This window comes from Lichenostomus cassidix, chromosome 2 (assembly GCF_008360975.1).
Source record: "Lichenostomus cassidix isolate B80296 chromosome 2, HeHo_3.0, whole genome shotgun sequence".
Lineage (NCBI taxonomy): Eukaryota > Metazoa > Chordata > Aves > Passeriformes > Meliphagidae > Lichenostomus > Lichenostomus cassidix.
Genome location: NC_139482.1, coordinates 116,984,119 through 117,011,009, shown reverse-complemented (window position 1 = coordinate 117,011,009; position 26,891 = coordinate 116,984,119). Strand labels below are relative to the sequence as shown.

General features: G+C 40.2%; 2 protein-coding genes and 1 non-coding gene across 6 annotated transcripts in view; 1 reads left to right on the top strand and 2 right to left on the bottom strand.

Annotated features, from left to right (window-relative positions):
* Positions 1-345: 345 nt before the first annotated feature.
* MTFR1 (mitochondrial fission regulator 1) lies at positions 346-24,671 on the bottom strand. 3 transcript variants are annotated; one of them, XM_085052936.1, is made up of 8 exons: positions 24,532-24,671; positions 18,005-18,147; positions 14,643-14,741; positions 9,238-9,356; positions 5,868-6,109; positions 3,849-4,101; positions 3,573-3,741; positions 346-1,991 (listed from the first exon to the last, which is right to left on the bottom strand). In XM_085052936.1, exons 2-8 carry the CDS (start codon positions 18,068-18,070, stop codon positions 1,932-1,934), a joined length of 1,008 nt encoding a protein of 335 aa, XP_084909062.1. In that variant the 5' UTR covers positions 18,071-18,147; positions 24,532-24,671; the 3' UTR covers positions 346-1,931. The 3 variants fall into 3 exon arrangements, with proteins under 3 accessions (XP_084909062.1, XP_084909061.1, XP_084909060.1); XM_085052935.1 differs by having other exon boundaries at positions 24,503-24,644; XM_085052934.1 differs by having other exon boundaries at positions 24,441-24,609.
* Positions 12,036-12,108, bottom strand: TRNAV-AAC (transfer RNA valine (anticodon AAC)). The gene has a single exon. It is a non-coding gene; the product is annotated as a tRNA-Val (tRNA).
* Positions 24,672-26,037: 1,366 nt separating the features above from the next.
* The window catches only part of ARMC1 (armadillo repeat containing 1), a 34,291-nt gene continuing 33,437 nt past the window's right edge, over positions 26,038-26,891 (top strand). For both annotated transcript variants that reach the window (XM_085052931.1, XM_085052932.1), the window contains exon 1: positions 26,038-26,236. The gene's annotated coding sequence lies outside the window, so the exon portion shown is untranslated. The remainder of the gene's footprint in view (positions 26,237-26,891) is intronic.

The following is a 26,891-nucleotide window of genomic DNA, read 5'->3' as shown; positions in this document are numbered from 1 at the left end:
TGATTTAACTGGACTGCCAGAGGAACTGAGTATCCCTGGGCATGGAGAGGCTGTTGAACAAGTACCTTCCTGCTATCTTTGTGGTGAGGCATAAACTTCTCATTGGTTCCTGAGAACTGTTTTTGTTTGTTTGTTTAACCAGCATTCAACTGAATTAACAGTGGAAGGATGTTCTTCAACCAACCCTACTGTTATTCCAGCTGCCCAGCAAGGTGAGCAAACCAGCCCTGGAGGAGATGCAAGGAAATTGTCACTACACTGATTTAAAGTCCATGTAACGGAATGTAAACTTACCTTATTGTGGCTGCTATCATTGGTAGAGTACCACAAATCAAATATGCCATGTTTATTTTATCTGCTTTTAATTTTATATTGTGGCAATAGAGCATAAAATACAAAACTTAAAACCATAATTAACTTTCACAAAGGTGTTTTAAAGGCACTTAAAAAAGAACTCAAGGATTGAATGACCCATCAGTAGGACTGATGGCAGAGCGCTTTGGAAGGAAGTTACATTGTGTACGTATTAATACCACGTCAAGTTCCACACCAGAAAACAAAGCTCCTCCATGTACAATCTACATTCCAGTTATAAGCAGCAAAGCTTCTCCATCTTCAGTAACCTTGTCAGAGCCATTCAGCTGTCTTTACTAAAGAAGTTCTGCTTTTTTCTTTTCCTAGAAAACAGAAGCTCCCAGAGGCAGTTGTACTTGTCCCAGTAGCCAGGATCAGCTTAGAGCACCAAAAATACCCAGGCTCAGCTTTTTCAATGCTCATCCATGGCGAGAGCAAACCATGGCTTTGTTTCAGTGTGCAGCTAAACTGCAGCTCCTGGTTCCTGAACATCTTTTTTCACCCTGACTTGTACTTTTAGCTTGAGCCTTTCTACACGTGTGGCTGGAGATGAGCTCAGGTGGTTGGTACAGGTCTGTCAGGAAACAGCTGCTGCATGAAGGCCCCAGAAAGGCTTCTCCTGGAAAACAGGTTGTGGGCAACAGCTTAGCCCATCTCTTCCCTGCAAATGGGGCCACGAGGGCTTGTACAAGCCTTATCTGCCAGAAACATACCCAGGGAGCCACACAGCAGGGGAGAAGGTGTCCATGAGCATCTCTTGGAGCAGCAGAGATGAGTTGCTTTTGGCTACTTGCACCCCACAGTACTTTGTATCTTTGTTTTCCTACCTACACCACTTTATGCTAATTAACACATACTCTTATTATTTTACTCTGCTGCTATCTACTGTTTCAAATTCCCTCTACTACCTATTCACAGAGGCTCCCACAGCATGATTTTACACTTTATAATGGCCACAGGATGATGCAAGCAGGTTTTACTCTCTTACCCTTGCAAGCTCAGGTGAAACAACCAAAAAACTCTGCACAAAAATGTGCTACTATGTAAAATTAGCTGACTGCTGCAGCAGGTTCAAGTTTTCACTTTTTTTCAGTAAGAAGCAGAGTGCCTCCAGGTTTTCTTTGGGCTAAAAATTTGCTACAGTTAAGTTTAAAAGAAAGACTTCAACATGAAGATTTCAGTATCAAATTACACATGGTAGTGCAAATTATAGGTAAAGCTCACATAAAACTGGTATTAAGTTAACGGTGTATCACCATCATTAATAACATGTACACAAATTTTTAAGGTGGTCAGTTATGCACAAAGAATGTTATATATATAACTTAGTGTTAATAAACTTAATCCATCACATAAATCTGAGTGGAAAGCCAGGCTTGAATACAAAATTAATACCTGAGTATAATGGTCCAATTTATTCCCCCTGAAAAATCACGTACATACATGTTTAGTGCCTCATTTCTACATTTCACATTGGGTCTTTCTGTGCTGTAAGAAAGAGACCTCTCAGTACTAGTGCTATTTGCAACGCAAAATATTTTATACAAAGCAGCTTGACAGTCTTTTGCATAATAATTTTAAGATTTTTCAATTAAAGTCTTCATTTTTCCTGTAGACTTCAGCATGTGTGGTCCAAACTGGAAAGAAAATCAGAAACACGTTCAGATTGCTTTCAACATAACTCTTGTTGAACTACTATCTCTCTAAGCAGTAAAAGCAGAACTTGGGCAGAGATAATTTCCTTTGTCACCCTGCTTCTCTGCATGTGGATTTCACAAAATAAAGAGAAACTTGTGTTAGCAACAGCTGAAACCACTCGGGGAGGGAGCTAAGGAGCTGCTGGAGCAGGACTGAGACAGTTCACTTTACCACAGTAAAATAAGGAGATAGATGCTGTTATCTTTACGTGTTGACAACCAACTGCTCAAGCAGCAGTTTAACAGTACTTCTGTTCTTACTCTACCCTGCATATCTGTGCAAGTCCTTTTCAAAACTGTCATGCAAAGATACCAGAACAAAGTTAGAACTGATAAGTAATTGATGGGCAGATTTTATTAGCTTATTATGGATCAACAGTCTATAACTTAACAAAAACCTTCAATTTTCTTAACTCTTGAGGACTTAATGATCCTTAACCTCAAAAGGTGGACTGTAAATTTCAGAACTGGAAAGTCATGAAAAACCCTGTGTGAATAAAACATTGCCAACTAGTATTATTTTCCTTAATGCACCAGAGATGTTGAGGAAAATCTGATTGATTTTTGGGAAACATCCAACCTTTTAGTTGAGAAGAACACCCTGAACATTACAGAAATATACCATTAGAGGCCAAAATTAGCTGAAGTACTCAAAAGTCCTGAGATTTGTGGCTTGTGAATGTTAGGTTCCTTAACTCCTAATTCAAAGTGTAGCCAGCTTCTGATGTTTTATGTGCATTTCTTCAATTGTATGAACAAAAACTCCTCTTTACTCTCCTTCTCTGGTTCCATAGCAAAAGGCTTCAAGGATTGCTTACAAACAACACTGATCTATACCAGGCTGGTTTCTAAGTAAGTGTACATAGCTAGAGACTTGTATCTTGAATGTTCACTGCTTAAAAACCAAACCAATTTCAAATCGATCTGAAATAAACTAGAAGCAATTAATAACTTATGCCATGGTGTGGACTTTAAATATAATTTCATTTTAACATTCTCACACTATAAAGAAACTGCTTTTATATATACAGCATTTCCAATTATTAGAAGAAACCCCCTATACCAATAACCAAGATCCAGCAGGCATTCTGAACAATTTGTTTTCTGAATTCCTAGGAATGTCTGATATGCTTCAGGACCTTGCTTCAAAGTTTCACCTGCACCATCTGCATGGTTAAGGGTGGTAGTAACAGGCAAACTCAGTTCAGACTGGATTCAACATGAGCCCTTAGCAATGGTGTTTTCTGAGTATCAGATGCTTGTGGCAACAGAAAACATTTTTTCTTAGAAAAATACCAAAACTGTAACAGGACTTTTTAAACCTAGGGTCAAGACAGTACACAAGACTTGACACTAAAAACTTAGGATTGCCAAAAGTCCTGGCCTATCAGCAGTATTTCACTGTTCTTTGTGGAGAGGGTTGCTAACGTGTAAGTATTTACATTTATTGGCAGGAGGACATTCATTGGTTTGCACAACTATAATTTAGTCCAAGGGTGTGTTCAGAATCACAATACTCACCAGCACTACGTCAGCCTGTGTCTTTGTTTCAGTCTTTGGAATCACTTTTTCTGTTTCACCTTGGCTATCATTTCGGTATCGGTAAGCAAATTTCTTTTTGAGAGCTTCTGCTATTAATGTTGCAGGATCTGCAGGGTCACACACTTTAGATTTTGTATCTTCTGAGGATCTAGAAAAGAAAATGGCATCAGCCTCTATGTCACCCTGAAATAGTTTTGAGTCATAAAAACAAATCATTAATGCCAATCTTGCTACATTGATATTTGTATTTATTACCTTTTCACTGCACGTAGTTTCACGCTGTTCATGTCTTTGAGGATTTCTAGCATGTTTGGTACTTCAGGCTTCTTTGGCCCATTTTCCACCACATTCTGGCCAGCATTCATTCTTTTGTTTTTCCTCTCTTTAATGAGATCAATCGCAGATTTACTCTGCTGCAGACTCAAGGGAGGGGGTGGTGGCAGAGGAGGAGGAGGTGGTGGTGGAGGTGGAACAGGGACAGCAGCTGAAGCAACTGGACTTGACCCAACTACGAATGAAACATGCATTACATGTCAGTTGACCTGTAACTTCCATTCACATGTCACAAATGCTCAGGTAAGAATATCACTGTAGTAACTTCAATTGCCTCTCCTCTGTCACCTTTAGATTGCCACGTAACGTCTTCATTCCTAAACCAGACTAAGCAGACTTAGCTAAAAAGCCACATAAAAACCTTTCCTGAAAAGTGAGAAGCATCCTTTGACATTTCAGGTCTAATTCTAGGTGCATTTGTGTCTTTACTGCAACAGGATGGACACCACATTTTTCAGTTATATTCTGCCCCTAATGTTACCAGTACTTCACTTTCTTCTCAGAGGCAGGTACAGAGCAGAAAGTCACAATCTGCCACAGGAGCATTGTTTCTTCCTACTTATCATCACAAATAAGAAATTACCATAAAGGATTTTAAAATTTAAATTTCAGAGCTCAAACAGTGCTTAAATTGAAGTTTATTCCAGCTGTCTGAGGCTGAAGATTTTCAGGGCAGCTACTCATCTGTCTGAACACAGAGATTCTCACAATAATCTTGATTTCAAATTCCACATACACTTTAGGTAAAAATTTGTGTTATAAATATAATAGCAGTAGTAAACTGCCAAATAAATGAAGAAACCTCTGATCAATTTAAAAAAATTTAAACCTTTAAAAAAAAAGAGAAAAATCAGATCAAACCAGACTTTTGAGGCTTGGAGTATAAAGTGTGTAAAGGCATTTATAGGGATAATATAGAGGAATCTGCTCCGTGTACCTGTGGGCAAACACACAGCGTCATTACCACATTCTACCAGAAGAGGGAGGTAAAGATGATAAAATAAAAGTTTAATTTCCCTGATAAATAGAGGTAAAGGGAGAAAATTAAAAATAAGTTAGTAGTTATTCCACATGCCCCCCCCCCCCAATTACAATTCAAGAATGAAACCAGGTGATCCTTAAGACTATTTCATAGTTTTGAATATGAGCAGTTCAGGAAAAACAAACTGCTAAACAAGCATCTGAAAAATCAGAATATGATTTTATATATTGTTACACAAACATAGGCAAAGCTGTACTTGTTAAGTGACCTTAGGAAAGAGTGACAACTGAATGCCTGTCATCTGCAGTTGACAAGGGCTATCTCCTGCTAATCTCTGAAGACTTAAAACTGAAAGGAGTCAGAGGTGAGGAAAGAGGAGAAAGAAATTGAGGAGAAGAATTATTCTGTTTACTACCAGACAGAGTGCACCACTTTTGGTTCCATATGGACAACGTGTCTGGTCCCAGAGATGATTGCAGTAAACAATTAATTGCCTTTTCTGTTACTTGAGATGCATATTACATATTCCAAAAGCATAATTAGCATCTTGTATGAATACTTAATGATACCAGAGAGCCTATTTCCTTACTGAATTGAAAGACTTCAATGCTAGTAATTAAGTTACATTCTTTTAGTCTGGTTTAAACCATCATGTTTATCTTGAGCTTTGCTCTGAAAGCTGTTTAATACTTCTTTACTCATTCACAGATTCAGAACTCTGGCAGATTTACAGACAAACATGAAGACTTTAAGAATACTCAAAAATACAGAAAATCTGGCAAGTCACTTGTCTTCAAGACCTATACTGTACCCCTTGGTTTGTGTGCCAAACTAACCAAAACAATATGGTGAAGTGCTTGGTGTTGCAGTATCTCACAAAAAAGAATTAGCACAGTATTAATTATAAAAGGGACACATTCATTAACTAATTTTTGCTGAGAGTACAGCAAATTTAATACCTGTTGTCAAGTTTTGCTGTTCTTGCAAGGTTACAATTTTGGCTATTTGTGCTCTTAAGGAAGCCAGTTCATTTTCTAGAGCACTGATCTTCTGCATTGCTTCTTCATTTGCCATCACTGCACTCCTGGGCATCGGTTCCTCTTCCGATGGGCTTTGCAAGGACATCTGTCTGCGTGGGGACATCCTGGGATGATGTGATTCGCCTGAAAGAGGCTGGGTTGTTTTTGACCAAACTTCTGATCTGTAACAAAAATATTACAACATATTTTAAAGGCTTTAAAATAGATAAAAACTAAAGCAACGTTACCTACAAACCAGGGGTACAAGTTGAAGACCTGAGCTCAAAACTGTCTTTATACAAATCACTTCCATCGAGACATTAAATAGCTCAAAGTAAGGAAGAACTTCACATCCTTTCTGTTTGCATCACAAACTGTGTTTCTTCTCTTCCCCCAGACAGCGTTTTGTAGAATCCTGGATTTCAGAAGAAAAAGAGGAATACATTCCCCCTTATCCCAATCTATTTCTCTGCCTCAAACCTATCACATATTTTATTTGAATTAAGATTTAATTTTTCTTCCATTAAATGTTACCATTTTTCCCCTATGGGCTGCAAATAGCCATTTGCAGTTGATTCCTTTGAAGAAGGAAGAGTTTCTTAGTTCCACAAGATTTTTTGTACTTTTTGGACTTCTGAAGGCACAATCCCCAATTTTAGCAACATTGGGAAAAATGGAGTACATGAAACAGCTTAGTGATGCAGAGACTGCTGTCAATAAATAGGAAAGCATCTTAGATCTAGTTTTCTAACACAACAATTAGAACTATAGAGAAGAAAACTTCATACAGTTTTAAAGAGTCCATGACCTTTCCTCCACTTCTCACAAGAAAATGTAACTCTGTTGCCTTCCCTTAATATCCATCAAAGCTCAAGCCATGTTAACCACTGAGGCATTATTGAGCATCTTCTCAAACAAGTCAGATAAACCCTCACAAATACACCAACATTTTAAAACTGTTTATCTCAAGTATCTGAACAACCTGATTGAGGTAAAAATGTCCCTGATCCTTGCAGGGGCTTGGAATAGATGGCTTTTAAAGATCCCTTCCAATGCAAGCTATTTTATGACTCTGTAAGTAGAATTGATAAGAACAGATGACAACAGATTATCATAAACATTAAAATGCAAAATATGACACATACTTAACCCCTGAATCCTCCTTAACATCAATCCCAAAACTTCTCAGGCATGCCAGGATTCCATTGTTTATTTAAACATGAGAGTGAGAACAGGCACTGGTAAAGGGACATTTTGAAATGGGTAGAATGGCTCCAGATGCAGCCCAAGTGCCCCCTCACACTGGAAGCATGGATTAAGCTACTGTGAGTGCTCATCATGTTAGATCTGCAGTTGTGCTACACCTAAAGCAAGAGCCAAGATTTAAGGCTAGAACAAGCCTGTGCTCTGACCACCTCAAACCAGGATTAGATATACATTTAAGAGTTCCATGACACTGACAAAAACCATCAGCATAACTTGCAGAAATTTGATCAAGGAGAATTGAATATTATCAACGATGATAAAATTTAGCTGGTGTTATCTAGACAAGAACAGAGAGCAACCAAAGCTGAGAACTAGATACCTCCTACAGCAGCCACCTCCCTGCTTGCTTTAAATATGGTGGGAGGTGCCAGTGGCCACCTCACTCCTAGAAACCTACCTTCTGTACTCTGTGAATACAGTTTTATAGAGGAAGCAACTAAGTAACAAAGGGTATTTTCTGCTCAGAGCAGTTTTAAGGAGATGTCTTGATTGGAATCTAACACTGTGGAAAAATATTATGCCTGAGTTGTCACTAGTGCTCTGACTAGGGGTAGAAGAAAAATGATTTGTCATTTAGTTGCTTCCTCTATAAAACTGTATTCACAGAAAAAAAACTATGCCTGCAAGACTGTTTACTGAATTATACAGTGAATAAATATTTAACAGTAACACCTATGTGATCCTGTCGAAACAGAGAATTTCAAATGCCTTGGAAAACACCTAATGCATACCAGCTCCTTTACTAATACTGTGCACATATGTAATAAACAGTGCACACTGAAATACTCATATTTGCTAAGTAATTCACTTACCATGCTCCCTCATAAATTGTTTGCCTTAAGGTCACTATGTATCTGCAGATTATTTTAGTCCCATCCCACATCCATCTGTCCCCACTCCCCCCTTCCCATGCAGACGTTTCAGCAAATATGCAGTCCTACATCTTTTGTAATAGGTTCTTTGAAGCACCAAAGAGCCATTCTCCCTGTTGTCTCCATTAAACATAATAGCTTTACAGTTCAATCCTTAAACAAAATGCTTCTGTGCAAACAAAAGTAGTATTGGGCAGTTAATTTCCTTCGCATCAAATAGGATTTAGGAATAATGTTTCCCAAACAAGTGTTGATTTCTGTGACTCCCCTGTGAGTTTGTGAAATTAATGTGGCATTGCCAGAATGTTTGTTATGCAAAGCTTCACTGTAGCAAGTCATGATGGAGGGCATCTAGGTCATTACTAACCTATTTTATGTTTTCAAATTAAGTAGAGTATCCTCCTGTAATCTCTGAAGCCAACAATCTGTGCCCTTCTCTGAAAGATTAGTTTGTTTAGAAGAAAAATCTCCTCTGCACTACAGAACTGCATTTTTGTTTCTGGATAGTCTGAGTAGGATGGAACAGAGAACTTCACCCCTTCAGCCAACCTGTTTCATGTAGTGAGTGCTGTGTGGAACCCTTGGTCCAACACAACAGTACCTATCCCATCATTCTGGACACAGGTGCTCACACGCTTCCCTGCCAGCTTTTGTTATGAAGATTAAAGATGAAACACAAACCACAATTTTTAAATTGTATTTAGCAGACTGCAGAGCCTTAACCAGAAAGGTGAAAAACAACATGCCAATTACTGGATTGCCAGAATGACCATTGCTGCTAATGAGGAAGCTGTACAGTTCACTGCCCCATGGTAATGACAATCTCAGGAGAAGTGGCGAATCACTGTTAGCAATTGTGCCATAGCACAGCAGACATTTTTATTACTTGAAGCTATTATGTGCTGTTCTTTGCAACACATGAATAAATAAAATCCAGAGTCTTCCTTGTGTACAGCCAATCTCCTGTATGTTTTCAAACCAGCCTTGCTTTCATAATCCTAGTATGCTAACCTCTACTACTTCTTTTCCAGACCCTACCTCTGTCTCTTCTCCCAGCATTCAGCATTCAAGTGCTCTCTGTTAACTGTAATGCACAGTAAATTCTCACTGGAGAGAAGTGAGGTTTCTTCCTCTCAGTTCAGAAGTTCAGAAAGAAGTTTTCAGAAACATACCTGAGCCTTGTAGAGACTTCACCTTCTTCTTCAGCAATCCACCCCACATCTGCAAAGGAGGCCACTGCCTCCTCTCTGAGTTGAGCAGGACTGTTTCCTTCCGTGACATGAGAAATTAGCTAAATTTTAAAGACAAGATTGAAGGTTTTAGAGTCAATATTCCCAACCCAACTCACATTTATGCTACCCAATGCTTCTACTGAGGCTACATGTAACTATTAACACATACATGCACAAAACGCATCTGTAGACTTGAAACACGTGTTTCTGTTCTGTGCTCAGCCCAGAACCATTTCACTGATTTCAAACTATTACATCCATTCTGCTGAACACTTTGCAGAAGTTCATGGCTAACTACATACACTATCACATGATGCTAATGAACACTAAAAATTCAATGCAAGTTGTTACCTCAAAGACAAACATCAACATTCTCACATAGTTTGCTGTATTAACTCAAATAGTATGTTTTTAAATTATATTCATGACCAGTAGTTAAAAAAGACATTAAAGCTGCCAGTGCTTCTGAAGTATTTTGCTCTGATTTAGGACTATTTTTAAAGTGAAATTCTGCCAAAGTTTCCCCTTCCCTACAACTTCCATAATATTAGTACATAATATTAGTACAAGTATGTACTTTGCACAGGGGGAAAAGAAAAGCAAACAAGCAAAGCAGCCCCAAAACCAGGCAAAAAGCCAATCCTACCAGCTCAGTAATCACAAAGACTTTGAGTGAGAGGTAGGGTGCAATCATAACATTATACACTATGTGCTAACAATCTTATTTAAAACATGCCAAACAAATGGACCATTTTCCAGCATGGTTCTGGCCATTAGCTTTACAGCTGTTTGAAGCTAAAGGTGAGCACGGCTCCAGAGATTGGAATCTTTCTTCAATTTCCAGTTGTGACCTGAATGGTGATTTGAAAAATTGTTTGGACCATCAATACTTGCTCCACAAGCACAACTCAACAAAATGGGTTTAAAATTATTTTGAAATACTGGCTGCTTCCCCAGGTCAGATGGGGTCATGTGCTCAGTCACTGGACTCCTGAGCAGCCTGAGCTCAGTATCTCAACAAATAAAAGCTACTGAAACAACTTTCAGTAATTTGATCTCCTCAACCTTTCACCTTGAGTCACCTATTGCAGACGCAACTGTGCCCCCTCTTTTACTTGTATTCCACAGACTTACAGAATTGTTAAGGCTGGAAAAGCCCTCTAAGATCATCGAATGCAGCTGTTAATCCAACATGACAAACAAATCCACAGCCAAATCTGCACGAGTCATTGCAGCTGTTTAAGTGCTGCCTGTGGCCAGCAGTGCCCAAGAAGCTGGGAATACTGACAAAGATGGTGGCAGAAGGTGTCAGTCTGTGAGGACAGCCTGCATCTGGCCCATTGGCACTTAGGTCAGTTTTCAAGGCACCCCCACTTTGTAAGAGCAAACAACTATGAAATGTTAGCATTAATCTGAATTTGTAGCAGACCTAGCACAGTAGGACTGCAGTCTGGATGAGGTGAAGCCATTTCAGAAGAACATCCACACATTTTAGTTGTAGCCTCTGATACACAAGTCTCAGGAAGAGAGAAGTGTGTTTGGGGCTGGTTTTGCCCCCCAGGAGTTGTTGCAAACAGCCTTAGAAATTGAGATTAGTTGCCTTCACCTCACACTCTCACAACTTGTAGGAAAGTCTTTATCACAGCTCCCAGGAGTGTGTACTGGCACCATCAGATCATTTGGAAACAACAGGGTTTTTTCCAGGTAGCATCAGCACAGATGGTAATATGTTTATCACATTAACAGTTGTGCCTAATACCATTACAGTCCACCTCTCTTTAAAGCAGTCTAGAGAATACTATATTGCATGTTAGGACTTTTGCTGTTTGAGGTTTCCTTGGCACTTTTCTTTTTAAAAATGAATAGAAATTTTCAGGACCACAGCAGTTGTATTAATGTTACTGGCAATTTAAAAAATGTGTAATACATAAGCCACTTCTTGTAGGCGATACAGATTTTCCCGGCAGTAATATTACCATTAAAAGACTGAAGCCACTTTCAAATAAAAGCACTACACATACTTGAATCAAAAATAATTTACTAAATCAACAGTAAGGAATATATTTACCACTGCCAGGATTCCTGCATCATGAGATAAATAACTTCTAATCCAAGATTTAGTAGTAAGCCCTCTGTGATATTGTGATACAAGTTTCTTCTTACTTTTTATTCATATTTATATGTAAACAGAATCTGCTTGTTACCCCATATACAGATGTTTCTTTTCTCTATCCCTAAAAACAACAAAGCCTTCCACAGCAGTGGAATTTGAATCAAGTTAATGCAAGATTTTTACTTTAATTTAAAGGTGAAAAGCCAACACCCATCTCTTAAAACCTTCCTCTGCCTATAAACACCTCTGTGACTACCCTATTTCTCCAGTCAATCCTAGCTGAAGAGAACCTGAACAACTGCTCTGCCAGCACCTAAAATGAAGAACAGAGTGCTGAAAACAGAAGCCGAGTTATACTGGATCGCAGGAATTGAATGAATCACTGCCATAGCCTGCTTTGCTTTCTCTGGAAATTATGTAGCTGCTTCCCCCACTTCTTCCTTCACAGGCTTTTTGCCTATCTCTGTGTGCAGGTATGCTGCACACAGAGACACGCCTGTGGCCTGCAGACCCATCGTGGATTTCTGAAGACTACACAGACTGTACTGCTTTGGCACCTCGAGTTGCAAGGGACACCCAAAGAATCATCGAGTCCGACTCCCGAAGAAAAAATCAGCCTCGCCAGTGTTTCCGCCCGGTTTCGAACCGGGGACCTTTCGCGTGTTAGGCGAACGTGATAACCACTACACTACGGAAACGCTGCTTTGCTCTGAGGCAGGGCAGGATCCCTGCTCTTTTGTTTGCGCCACAAAGTGGAAACTAGAACAGATATTTTTATACAATTGAGGACAGAATAAAAGCCTCATGTTTCAACTTACTAATACAGTTACGTATTAAACATTTGGAAATACTTCAAGTAAGACAAACTTGCTATGATTTTTCAAATTAGCCCAGTAAATTCACGTTTGTCACATGCACGCCAATTTATTAGGAAAGTTCTACTGAGTTATCAGATATCCATCAGACAGCCAGGAGAAGCATGGGACTAAAACTGAGATGTGGTAGCTGAAGGAAGCTATCTTGAGGGACACTACTGCAGGTTTGGTTGAATCCACCTAGGCTATACTGGCAAGTTAATTTTATTTGTTCCTAAAGACTACAAATAAATCTAATAAATATGACATGCAAAAGATCTATATGAACTCTTTTCATTTGTTCATGCCATGTAGAGTACATAAGGCATATACACGCTGCCACCTCCTACTGAAGATGTAAGCAGCATTTTAGCATTTAGTAGTTAATTTAAATTTTGACTATGGCAAGATCCACAGAGACAGACACAACAGTCAGCAGACCTCAAACATCAAGATGTTAGGCTACTATTCTTTTTTACAGACTAGCTGAACAAAAGCATGCTAGAAGATAAGTATGAATGTTACAGAGATATTCTTTCAACATGTCTCATTAATTTACCAAAAGGAAAATGAAAATAAAAGTGGAAAGTCTGCTCCTCTGGGGTTAGAAACACTGATTACATACATGCACCCTCAGATGATGCAAGTAAGATTTGATCTGCTTTTTTAAATAAAGTGACTTACAGCAAGGTTCAGTTCATGGTCCTTTCATAATAGAGCTAAAGCTGGCAAGAAAGAAAGAGGGAGAGACAGCTATAGGAAAGTGTCAGTTGTAACAGCACGGAAACAATCGAGATCAGTATTGAACTTCACTACAGGATCTTAATGCTGAGATAAAGACACAAAAAACAGATGTTAGCATCACACTTAACATGTTCAGCAGTTTATATATTAAAATAGTTTAGAGTCTGCACAAACCACATAAATTTTAATGTGTTTCAAGGCTCAAATTTTGAAATTCCTATTCCTAATTAAATTAACTCTCACAACTGTACTTCTGTTTTTAGGATCCTTTCCTTTCTTCTAATAGGAGGTGATTGTTTATACTTAGTGTACACACAAAGCTGACTGAATATCTCTTTAAGAGGAATAAAAGGCAAACATTTTATTTATTTAAACCAAATTCAGACCAAAACTTATTTACGTATTTATTTATTCATTTTATTAAACACTAAAAATAATCAGGAACAGATTCCCCAGGTATACCTTACAGTTCCTTGGAAGAACATAAATCAGAAATGTCTTCTTTTATGTACCATATAAACAGAAGTCAGTACTTGGCTAACTATCTGCAAACAAGCATCATCTTTCCTTGTATAGTTTTTTACAGCACAGAAAATCAGACACATTATAAGGTATCACACTACCTTTCAAATCTGAGGCACAGGGAGCCTTACTGCTGGCAAAAAACCTACTAATTATATATCCAAGTTTAAATCCACCATGCCATTGGTTGTCCTCACCTGCACAAAACCCTGCCTCCCTTTATTTTTTAATTTCAGCCAGCCACTAGGAATGGGAGATGGCTGCTCCCAGGTTTCTCAATGTAGTTTTTTAAGAGAGGCAAAATGTTAGCATGGCTTTTACTATCATGCCAACAAGGCCTCTATGGTAATCTGAACTATCTGGTTTTACTACTGCAATTTCATGTCTAAATATTGTTTATACATTTCATTTAGGATAAAGAAATTAATTTAAACATTGAAAAATTTAATAGTGTGGAAATGACTTTACCTTAGGGTGGTAGCTGATTCCCTCCGTTCATCTGTACGCTCTCTTGCCCTTGCTCAGCCCACAAAACATTCCTCTCTCAGCTTGAATTTCAAACACTAAACTTCCCCAATTCTATACCTGCCCCCTACCCCTAACACCAGAGTTGAAGAGATTATGTGTAACAGCATCCACTTTCCCATCTGTTCCTGAAAGATTCATAATAGAAAGCATGGGTTTTCTCTTCCTTAAGCTTTTACATTTGCTCTTTACCCTCCCCTTTCACCTACACAGAGTTAGCCTTGTATTTTAAACAAAAGCAAACAGGGTACACATGTCATCTTGTTACTAATTTTTTAATTTCTGATAAAGTTGTTTATTTTCCCAAGTATTTTTAACACTGTTAATATTTACATGCCTCTTAAGCCCAGCTTGTAACTACTGTTTATAGTAATAAATTTCAATGATTTTTCTCTTTTATGAATATACTTTTTTCCAATTTTCCTATTTGGAAAAAATCTGAGCTGGAAGCAGAAAGAACTTAAGTAGGCTAATTCTCCTATGTCTAGTTTATCATATTCTGCTTTCACAAACCTTCTAGTCATGAGCAAATTCTTTATCAGTATTTATCAGTGAAACACTAACTCTAAACTGTTGAGAATACCTACCTGAAAGTGAACTCTTGGACACTGTATAAGAGAGAGATTAGTACCAATTTTTCTTACAATACTTCGAGATGAACCATAAGGCTTGCTTGACCAAAGCACCTGGATGGGAAGAATAAAGAAACCAGCTGTTAGGGAACTGATTTTTGTTTCATATTGTAATAACTCTCCCTTATTCTTCCATACTGTGCTTGTGCTAAATGTATTTGGTCATTTTTTTCATGCTAGAGTAGAATATAATGTTTATACACTGAATTCTGTCTCAGTGAACTCCTTACATTCTGTACCTGAATTGGCACAAATACATTATACATCATCATTACAATATAGCTATGGCTGCTTAAGGTCAAGACAGCCTTTGCATTACATTTAAATTCAAAGCAATAAATCAGGTAATGTAGAAGAATTCAAGAGCTGAAAGTATCTTCAAAAACACAATGTTCCAATTCTCAAGACAATAAAGAACCTGCATTCAGTAAGACACCTCGTTTTACAGGGTTTCAAGAAAAGCCCCTCAATCATTAAAAATCCATGAAGTCATATAATTCTTAATTTCTCAAAGTATCTTTTTTCTTTTTTAATTAAGAGCTCTTCTAAAACAGGAATACTGTCTACCATGCTTAATAAAAATAAGTATCAGCTACAATAAATATGACAATGTAATTGTGAAATTAAAGAGCAAAGGAAAGTAAAAAGGAAAAAAAGAGATGAAATTTTTGTAAGAAAGGAACTTTGTTCCCTGCCCCAAAAAAATAGATTCACCTAGAAAAAACTGACCATAAAAGCTGAACACACGTGGCTTCATTAGAACTGTTTCTCCTGCAATTTAGACTTCCTCTACGTTGTTTCAACAGGGATTAAATTTGCTTTTTTTGTTGTATTTAATATTTACCACAGCCTTATGAAATGAAATAAAATGGGAGTTTAATCCTAGGAGAATAGTACAAAACGTGCCAGAACAAAAGCAAAAGCCCCAGAGAGAAGTAGGAAAGATTTCAGCACAGGGAAAGGCAACAAAAACAATGCAAACAAGAAAAAGAATGAGAAGACTCTAACAAAGGATACATTGTTAGCAAACAATTAGAACACTGTATGGTAATTTTAAAAACTTGGCCAGTGTTTAATTATAGCTGTAAATATGAATTTACTAGTCAGACCTTAGTTTTTAAAGGATCACAGCTTCAAGCAAACTTGACATCCTGTTAGAAGGTTGCCCAACAAAGAAAACAGAAAAAATCCAGGCTATTTTGGCATGGCAATATTGCCTGTTTGATAACTGCAGTGGTGCTGTGGGAGTTTCATAACACACAGCTGAACATTTTGATATACTAAGCAAAGATCACTACTCTTAGATGTTGAAGGTTCTATTAGAAAGGAAAGTTTATGTTCCATGGTATTGATCTCCAGATTATCTCACAAACTTCACACAACATTTTGCCTATTTCTAATTTCTATCCTTCCTTCCTCTGGCTTTACTGGAATGAAAAAAATTTGACAAAATAAATGTGCACTGCATATATGCTACATAACATCCTCATATCAGAGCTGCAACTTTGCCATGAATCCACTCAGATCTTTTTCCATTCCATAAAAAATTCATTCTCTTGCTTAATATGCTGCTAAGCTGAACACAAATTTTTCAATGCAGAGTAGTCTATTGATGCTGCATTTTGGTTGCCTCAACAAAGACCTCACATTTGTGCCTATCACCTTACTGGTTGTTTACTGTTGTGTCTGAGCAAACAGCAGGTAGGTCAGTGGCCTTCAAGAAAAAGTCACTGACAAACAACAGTAATATAGTCTCATTATTCACAGCTGATTCTGGTGTTTAAAGCAGAACTGTTGGTGAGAGACTGAAAGTGATATGGCATTGGAACAAATAATACCAGTCAAAGAAAGGCTTAATTAGTTGCAGAAGTACTTCCACAACAGCAAGAGAGTCTAGACTATATGTTCTATTACCAACATAAGTGCAATGCATTTTAAACAAGCAGCAAAACTTGTTTAGATGTTGCTCAGACCACAGACAAGTTGTTGACTAGAACCCAGATACTCAAAAATGTTTGGTTTCCAAATGCCCTTGGGGCTCCTCAGCAACAGTGGCTTAGTGCACCAAAACTCTCAATGACTCAGTTTTGGTAATTCAAGATATGCTGGACAATATTTTCAGAAAACTGTATGCAAACTGTGCCACAAGGGATGCGAGTAAAGTCAGTTCTCTGCTCAGCTGAGCTGATGTCTCAGCCCTGCTCTAACCAAGTTCACACAACTTCTTGTTCACTTGAAGCACTGGCAGAGCAAGTCTGCAAAATGCTACTTAGTCATACACTCCTATTGCATCAGCATTTTGCTGTTGTGCAGAACAGCTAACATTTGGAAACGTAACTGCATTATCACAAGCTTGATACAAATAGAGGGGGTGGGAACTGATTAAAAACTTGTTCCTCTCTCTATTTAGGCTGAAATTTCTGAATTACCACAATGTGGTAATGCAACATATTATTATAATTTGAATTTTCAAAGTTACATGGAATCTCAGATCAAAGTTGAAATAAAATTCTAAAATACAGATTCTTGTTGACAATTTTAATTTAAAATCTATAAACATTTTGCTCTCCACAGATTTCCAAGACTGATAAAAGACAGTACAATACTACTGACTAAATACTGTAGCTGTTAAGGATTTCCCCATTCTTAAAACATTAAAATATTTCAAAAATTTATAGGGATTACTGTACTGAGGTCAACATTTATACTCAAAATAGCTTCCTAAAGGTCGCAGTGACAAAGCACTTGATGTGTAGCAGCTCTCTGCCTCTCTCTGCTAAGCATTCAAACAAAACTCTCTATATAGTCTCCTCCAAGAGGAGAGCTATGCAGACTTATTCCTCTGTTTACTCAGTAAAGAACACAGCTGTATTGCTCTCATGTATTGTAACACCTCTAGAAGGGTTAACTATAGCACAGAAGAGGTAAATATAGCACAATTTTAATAATCTCAGTTTCATGGGGCTTTTTGTATCTCCAAGGTAAGAACACGAAATAAGATGATTTTTTAATCACTGTTAAAAGTAAGATTAAATTCTCCTTCAGCTTCAAAACACACAAGGAAGTCCAGCATGAAAAGCAGTGTTTACAAAGTAAACAGTTATTAGAACCAGAAGGAATTGCATAGTACTTTTAACACATTTATTACTCAATATTTCAGTGTCCAAGTCATAAACTTCATACCTTTTCAGCAATGCAGAATCATCCCAGTATTAAGTATACTTCAAGTGTTCTGCTAGATAAGCACTAACTAAAATACGTGAAGTGCTTTCTATACCTTATTTTCTGAAAACATAAAGGAAATTTGAAACACTTACTGATTCCATGTTCACTCCAATTTGTTCAAAAGCCTTCCTAATTAAGCGCTTCAGCCAGCAAATCATCTGGACTGGAAAAGGCCTTTTCGAACTTGGATTTAAGCCCTCCAGACCTACAAGGCTGCCAAGGTTCCATAGTAGTTCTGAAATGAGACACATAAGAATTTCAGATGCATGTTGTGAAACATATACAGAAGTAAACTGCTACATGTATTCCTAAAAATACAAGATTTAGATAAAAGACATACTAGTTGATACCAATTCCTCATACTGCAAAGCAATGACATTCAGAAGGCATCTACTTAATTCAGGTAGCAAAGACTTTTTAGGAGCGTTATTTTTGTAGAATCATAGAAAAGTTTGAGTTTGAAGGGACCCTAAAAATCATCTGGTTCCAACCCCCCTGCCATGTGCAGGGACATCTTCCAGTAGACCAGGCTGCACAGGGCCCCATTCAGGTTGTCCATGAAAACTTCCAGGGTTGGGGCATCCACAATTTCTCTGGGCAGCCTGTTTCAGTGCATCAGCATCCTCATGGTGGTACATATCTAATCCAAACCTATCCTCTCTCAGTTTAAAGCCAGTGCCCCTTGTCCTATCACCACATGCCCTTGTAAAAAGTCCCTCTCCAGCTCTCTTGTAGACCCCTCCAGGGACTGGAAAGAAATCCAAGCCACTGTAAAGTTAACAATTAAAAAGTTGTGGAAATGACTGCTCACTTGAGCTTGGACAGATGATGGCATTCAACAACTCTACGTGAGCATCAAGACCTATGGAACACCTGCAGATGGGGATTAGCACTAAGATTGAAGTGCCATACTCATATCTAAAAGTCATTTCTATGCAGGAACAGACTGCAGAAAACTGATCACCTCTCTTGATTCACATTCTCTGACAGCTTTGTTGTTCCCTCCTTTTTCCTACAACTGTGAAGAGAAAGGAAACATGGAAAAATGACTAATGCAAAAAAAAATACAGGAAATACTGTACATGTGGGACCTGAAAATATTCAAGCAGCTGTTAAAGTTAGACAGATTTCAAATTTTGTCTATTTATATACACTTCCATTCAATTAAATCAAGTTGGTTTTATTGCTCCTCTAGTGAAAATAGTATAGTTTTTCTTAACTGTGTTCTACACCAGCCATAACTTGGATGCCACTGAGAAGTGTATTCCATGAAAACCAGGAAAGAAAGACATAGATTTAGGTTTCGGTTTGCTTCCTGTATCAGGCTGGAAACAACACTCCGTTAAACCACCCTGAGCAACATATTTCTAGCATGAACAACAGTGTTGCTGAAGCCACTCTATATACAGACAGGGATGACTAAAGCAATGTAACAGCAAGGAACCAGTATTCAGGAAGTCTGAAAGTCAAGAGATGGAAAAGCTATGCTGTTTGGAAGTGCTCACAAGCCCTACAGTTAAACCACCATTGTTTCCATTACAAATTTTTTTTCAACGGTCCACAGCTCCTTAGTAATAACCTACTTCTTGTGGAAACTTGGCAGAAACAGGACAATTCTGCAGTTATCTTTTTTTAGACAGGCTTAAAAAAATAGTTGATATTAGTTTCTCATCATCACAGGATTTTCTTTGGTCTATGACTAAACTTGGAAGAAACTACTAATCTACACCATGAGGTTAGAATGGAAATTTGCAACTGTTATAAGAAAAACAATAGGGAAGAATAATGGGCTAGTTACCAAACAGCCATGAATATGAGCTAAAGTCATTCACGGTAAATAAATAAGTCACAGACTTCTTTATGGAAAGCAGGAGAGATCTATTAGGGAAGCATTACCATCTACTCCATCTATTATTCCTTTAGGCATCTGTTATTCTTCCCTTACACAACCTACTGTATGGACTGTATGGATTTTTTATCTCATTGCACCTGCTGTGTTCTTTAAACAGGAAGAACACAAGTCTTTCTACATGCCCCACATTGGATTTGGCATCATATCTGGCACTGTAGACATGCAGTGGCATAAAAGAAAGAAGAGTGCTCCTTTAAAAGGGGAAACCTGTTCCAAAGGTGTGATTACATGTGATATACTCCACCTCATTCCAAAGTTCAGACTTGTTCAACATGCAGTGTGGAAATCAAAGGAAGAAAAACGAAAGCTGTTTCAAGACAAATCCAAACAGAAGAGAAAAAAAGGTAGAGTATTGCTGAGCAACTGCAAAACCAGGGCTGGCTGAGAAAGGCAGGTGATAGGAGTAAAAGGAATGACTGTATCCCAATACATTGGTCTTTCAGACAGGTCGTAAGTTTAAAAGAAGTTAGAGTCATGTTTTCTTTCAGGCAGAGAAGAAAATGTATAATTTTGTTTCTTATCAACTGTGAGGCCTGAGTCTTTAAAAAAACACAGAGAATTTGGACAGAAGTGAAAAAAGAGTATTAGAACTTCCTCTGAGGCAATCAGAGCAGGTCTAGAAAGTTTCCATGAATTTAAGAAATTTAAAGGCAAACAGGTAAAAGAATAACACAAAACCTGACAAGATAACCAATTAAAGGCACAAAACTAGATGTAGACAAAAAGTAGCACAATATGAGTATGACAGAATAGTACAAATATGAAGCAGTAAGCTAAAAAAGGCAAGGTACAAAATGGGTTCTATCTTATAGGCATAAAAACGTCCTAAATGTATTAGCAGTAAGACACAAGAGACAACCACAAGAGAAGAGGAAACAAAGCAATGGGTGATATGGATAGTCAGTATGTATTCAATGTTTTCACTTCATAATGATAGATAAGACAGACAGGTATTAGAATGGATTAGAGGCAATGCGAAAAAGTTATAAGCATCCAGGACAACAGTATCTAGTGAATTTCACCTTGCAAAGTTCACAAACTTTCTAAGGCGACTTCTGAAATACTGGTGATTAATTTCAGAAACTTGTTCAATAGGATTCAAAAGACCCAGGAATAAAAGAAAGAGCATGATGACACAAAGCATTGGGAATAGTCCAAAACACTTACCCTGCCCTAAAACATTAAGGCAACCTTTTATAATTCCATGTTCCAAGACTCTGATGACTGAACACAAAAGAGCACTCATTTAACAAAACAACTACTTCAGTAAAATATTTACAGTTCACATTGTTTCCTCTGTCACCTAAATATTTAAAGGACCTGAGACTGGGATCATCAACGCCTTGCTCTTGTCAATGACCTGTCTGCTTTTGCAGAAGAAAGTGACTGAAATCAGTCTGTAAGAGTGCAGGGTACCACCCAGTTCCTGAATTAGTTTCCTTAGTTTATAGCACTGAGGAAAACCACGTTTGAACAATCTCCAGCTAATCTGTTATCTAAAAGGAAAACGCCTCTAAGTATATCAGATTGATATTTTTATATGATTATAAGTTTTACAGAATTACCCCCAGGCAAACTTCATACTTATTTCTTTCAGACTATGTTGCACTATACCTTTCTTCACAAAACTCAGCTATTTCACAATTGGTTGATATGCCAAGAACAGACAGAGTTCATTCCAAAAGAAACTGCTGGACAGCAAGAATGAAAGCATTAGCAGATTCTTCTCTCATGCTCTGTATACACGTCAATTTCAGAAGCAGGAGTTAAATGTTTATTGCTTTTCGTAAGCAGAATACTACCTCTTTTAAAATACTCATCTTTGTGGTATTTATCCTCCGTCTTTTTGGTGTCACCTACAGTAAAAATAGTTTAATTCCCCCAAAATTTCCACAACTCAATTACTACAATGAAGAACCCTGAGTGACAGTAATATTGCTAAAAAAGTGGTCCTTTTGCACTGCCTCAGCAAAACTTTTTTTACAAGGATAAGTAGCAGTCACAGACAAGATACAAAGAGGTCCAAAGAGCAGTAGCATAAAGAATTACATTTCACTGCATAAAGCATGAAGGGATTGGAATTTCACAGGTTCATTGCAATGAAACCCAGAAATTAGCAATGCTGAAAAACTTTCTTACTGATATGGAAATATGGAGGAATTTCTTGGTTTAGAAATGAGGAGGTCTACATTTCCAAGCCTCCTTGAGCTCGTTAGCCCCTACTTTTCTCAACCACTTCTGCAGGCTCCATTCAATACTACCATATCAAATACCAAGTCTACAAAGCTGAGAGATAATACCACTTATAAATTACAAATAGTTCATTAAATAAATATAAAGGCTCTGGAGTCTCTACACATAAGGCATAATATCCAGTTAATATGAAGAGAAGCCCTTTGCCCGGCTTTCTAATGAGTCCTACACACAAAAGATTAAAAGAGAGAAATCAGATGCAACTGCTTTCAAATTGAAATTCTTCTATGTGTTTTTTTCCAATGTTGTATTTATACAAGTCCCTTTCAAAGCATGAATTCTTGTTCTTAAAAAGAAATATGATATTCATATTTTTCTTACTGAAGAAGGTTTTTCTCATTCACTTACAAAGTGGATGAGAGAAAAAAGTTCTCTTATTCACTGAAAATGAGAATCTATGCAACAAAGTTCCACATAGACATAAAAGAGAGTAACTTAATGGGATTGATAGAGCAGATTAGCCTTAAAAAAGAATAAACAAAGGCATGAAATCTGAAAAATGAAAGGTCTAGCCTCCAAATTGAAAAGGTAAAGCATAAAGAAGTATAAAATTTTCAAAGAAGCATAAGTTCAAAGGAATACTAACCACATAAAAAAACCCAAATGCAAAAAGACCAGGCTCCTCCACATTTTAGCAAGAACTAGGGCATGCATTTCTTCTCAGTCTTTTAGACTGACGTATGACCGAAGTTCATCTAATAAAATTATATCCACAAAGAAACATTATTTAAAAAGTTATAAAGGAAGATAATGCAAAAAAGCCCATTATCACAACACCCAAATGGGCAGGAAGGATCTTCTGATGAAGGAACAGACTCTGTCCCAAAGTGACACAGACCAGCTATACGTAAAGTAAGTATGCACATAGCAGAGCTCACATAGCCAGAAACAGAGATCTGTTTTTTGGTGTGGAAGCTACAAATAATGAAGCATCCTGGTACTTACAGAAACACCTGTTTGGAAAGACATGAAGACAGAGATAAAAGTCAGGGAATACTACAGGGAAAATCTAAGCTAGTACTGGTATGAAATTTAAAGCAGGAATTGAAAATCATACACATGTGCAAAAGAAGTTGCTAAAGCTTTCTTAAAAATATAGCCCCATCATATCTACCTGAACGTGCAAAACCCTATTAATCAGATTTCATTCATGTTATCCTATCTTGCCAACTAGGGACAGAGAAAAAAAAATACCCATGTTTCAGCACTAGTTTAATCAAAAGCCTTTGCTCAGCAATGATTATACCTGCACAGTGCACTATGATACCACTGAGAGGTAAGTGAAACCCTTCAACATCTATAAACCACAAGGTATTACATGATACAGACACAACCAAACACCTACACTTCCCTGTCAGACAGACAGACCTCCCCACCAGCTGCTGTGAATGCCAGTCTTAGCACTACCACTTTGAAAAACAGCAGGTAAGTCTTACTAACAAAACGGTGTGTTGTCTGAAAAAGCACTTAAAAAGTCCAATTTTTCTGGCAGATATCTCTCTGTGTAAAAATGTCCAGTCCCTAGACACAGCAACCATATTTTAACTAGTGACCCCCAAGAAGCACATTATTTGGATTCAGCAACAACCAACCAGACCTTTTAGAGCTGACGTGCAGATAACTCAGCTGCCTTTTTTATCACCTGGGTAAAAGTCAGTGGGGATCATAAGACATAATTCCTATTCGTTTAATCTTTGTAAGTCTTGCCCTCACAAGACTGCAGAGCTCTCTGAGGACAGCATGTAAATATTAATGAAGTACTGCTGAAGCTGCCAGGCAGAGATCAATGCACTACGATTGATTTCAGCATTCAAACTCTACTCACCCTCAATATTTGGAATTTCAACAGTTCGTTAAACAAAATGAAAACACGCACCAAGCAAGTTATTTATTTATGATCACTACAGAAAAACCTGAGCACGGCAGCAGTATCACTAAAGGTGCACAAAGGAAGCAGCATAGATTTACAGAAAAGAGAAATGGTAGCACCTTAAGACTAATTTTTCATCTTATACGCCAACTCTGTATTTGAAAACCTCCTTAAAAAACTTCCCTCAAACTCCTCCATATTATCTCCAGATGATCTTTTATTTACACTGTTTCCCGTGACCTGTCACCCTCCCATCGCAGCAGTTCCCCAGCAAGAACAAAAGCTTCGGCCCAGCACGCCGAGGCGCTTCCACGGTCCCGGCCGGTACCTGCCCTGCCCGGCAAAGGCCCGGGAAATGGGACGGCCCTGCCCGGGGAGAGCGGGGCCGCCCCGAGAGGCCTGTACCCGCTTTCAGCAAAGCTTCCCCTCCCGCACCGCCCCCCGCCCGGGATCGGCCGCGCCAAGAAGGGCTGCCCAGGGGGTAGGAGCTGACCCGGGGAAGGGGAGAACTGCGGGCGGCCACCGCCGCCCCGGCCTCGCCTCGCCTCGCCTCACCCGCCGCCGCCGCCGCCGCGCTGCCTCACCCGCTGCTCGCGCGGCCGCTCGCGACCCTCTCCCGGCAGCCAATCCGCGGCCGGCTCGGCACGGCCCCAGCCAATCGCAGGCGCGGCGGCGGGCGCGGGAGGCGGGACACGGCGCGCGCTGCGGGGGTGAGGCGATACCCGGCAGGCGCCGAGCCGGCAGGGGGCGGGGAGGGGTGGGGCAGTCCCCCGCCCCACCCCTCGCTCGCGCACGGGTCATGTGACCGGGACACTCCAATAGGGCGGGGCGCCGGGAGGGCAGCCGGGGAGGGGCAGCCTTGGTCCCGGCGGCGGTCTGTGTGCCTCAGCCTCAGCCTCAGCCTCAGCCTCAGCCTCAGCCTCAGCCACAGCCACAGCCTCGGGGGGGGGTCGGTCTCATCTCGCAGGCGACTAGGGAAGGGGACAGAGGACACCGCTTCAGGCTGTGCCACGGGTGGTTTAGGTTGAACATCAGGAGGGTGTTCACAGAAAGGGTGGTTAAACTTTGGAATGGGCTGCCCGGGAAGGTGCTGGAGTCACTGTCCTTGGCGGTGTTTCAGGAAATACCGGATGTGGCACTCCTTGCCGTGCTCTCGTTGACGCGGTGGTGTTCCCTCATAGGTTGGATTCCGTGATCTCAGGGGTCTTCTCCAGGCTCACTGATGCCGTGATTCTGAGGCGGTGCGGAACAGCAGCGGGCCTCCGTTGTCACCGCCGGGCCAGCGGTGCCGTGTCCGCCTGGAGCAGCGCCTGAGTGCTGGCTGGGGCTGTTCTGGACTCCCCCGCAGCCCCGAGAGTGGCTGCCGGCGCTGCTCGGCGGCTCCCTGGGCTGCAGGTGTCGGCTGTGTCCCATTAAAACGGTGTGGAAAGGACGGGCAGGACCGCTGTGGGGAGCGGGAGGAAGGCGGGAGCTCCGAGGGGCTAAGGGAGAGAGGGGAACTCAGGTCGAGTTTCTTCGTGCTGAATTAAGGATTACTTAGAAGGTGTTTTCAGCTTTCGAAACGTTACTGAAAACTTTACTCAAGCATTTCAAAATAAGGTGCAAAGGTGACGTGTAGTGGAGTAACGTGGAAACGGAAAACCTTTGCAACTCGGAGAGGGTGGGGACCCAAACCTTCCTAAAGGATCAAGATGTTGGACCTGGTGCTATTAGAGGGTTTTTTTCAGCCCTAACGATGCTTCAATTGTATATTAACCAAATTTAATTGTCGGTGTCTCACGGAGTGGGGAATACGCACTTGGGGTTTCAAAACATGGGATAGGCACTGTCTGTCCATACAGCATCAGGTGTGATCCACACTATATTGTTTTATAGTACACGTTACACTTTATTTGAGCAGTAAATTCAACTTTTGGCGGTGACCGTCTATGGAGGAGGAAAAAAAAGTCCAAAATAAATGGAGCTGCGCGCGGCTGTGTGTTTCTGAACTACAGCCCCCGGACTACACCTCCCGGCGTGCACCGCGCCCCTCCCAGGAACAAAGCGCTCCGCGACTGGCGGAGAGGCGCGCGCGGAATGGGCCAATCGGCCAGCGCGGTGTTCGGCAGTGCCGGGTCAGGGCGGGCTGCGGTGGGTGGTGCGGCCGCTCTTCTCCCGGTGGTCATTCCGTCGCTCTTCCCGAGCCTATTCCTGTGCTGCTCCTACCGTTCTTCGCAGGCCGCGCCGCCCCGCGGGACATGGGGGCAAGGGGCTGAGCTGTTAGCCCGCCCAGGGACGTCTTTTGCGACGGTACGGCCCTGCCGGGGAGGGGAACAGGCCGCGTCGGGAAGGGCCGTGAGGGGGCGGCGTGTGCGGCCGAGGCCCCCTTGCTTCCAAACACATCCCGGAGCTCATCTTGTCCGGTGGCTGAGGGGTTGAGTCGCCGCGGGCCCTGGGAGCTGAGCCCCGGGACCTGATCCCAGCCGACCTGAGGCCTTGGCTGCCTGGGGAGAGCTGGCTGAGGGGCTATGGAGGTTCTTCTCCAGGACCGCCCCGGCGAGGGCACAGAGCAGAGGGGGAGAGCGGCAGAGAGGTAGAGCTGCGGTGCCTGGTTTAGGCTTTGATCTCAAAGCTGCGAAAAGGAGAGAGGAGCCGGCACCTGGCCCACTGCTCTGCCAGACTCCTAAATTCTAGATAACTTACTATAACTTTTATGATCACCTTATGTTTCTAGTTAAAAATCTCCGGGAAGGAGGCGGGGGCAGGAGTTTTCATGGAATTGGTTGTTGCAGGTCATGCAGAAGGTGAGGATTTCAGGTGTCCCCACAGTTGTGGCTGTGAAGAGATGGAGAAGGGTCTGGAGATAACACAGAATCACGTAATGGTTTGTGCTGGAAGGGACTTTAAATATCACGGAGTTCCAACACCCTGCCTTGGCTAGGGGTACGTTCCACTAGACCAGGTT

Excerpts from the sequence above, each read along its gene's own strand:
- MTFR1 (XM_085052936.1), bottom strand. The coding sequence starts at position 18,070 with ATGATTTGCTGGCTGAAGCGCTTAATTAGGAAGGCTTTTGAACAAATT. Across the intron at positions 3,742-3,848 it reads AAACTACGTGCAGTGAAAAG|ATCCTCAGAAGATACAAAAT; the intron begins GTAATAAATACA and ends TTTCTTTTCTAG. Across the intron at positions 1,992-3,572 it reads CACAGGCTGACGTAGTGCTG|TTTGGACCACACATGCTGAA; the intron begins GTGAGTATTGTG and ends TTTTCTTTCCAG.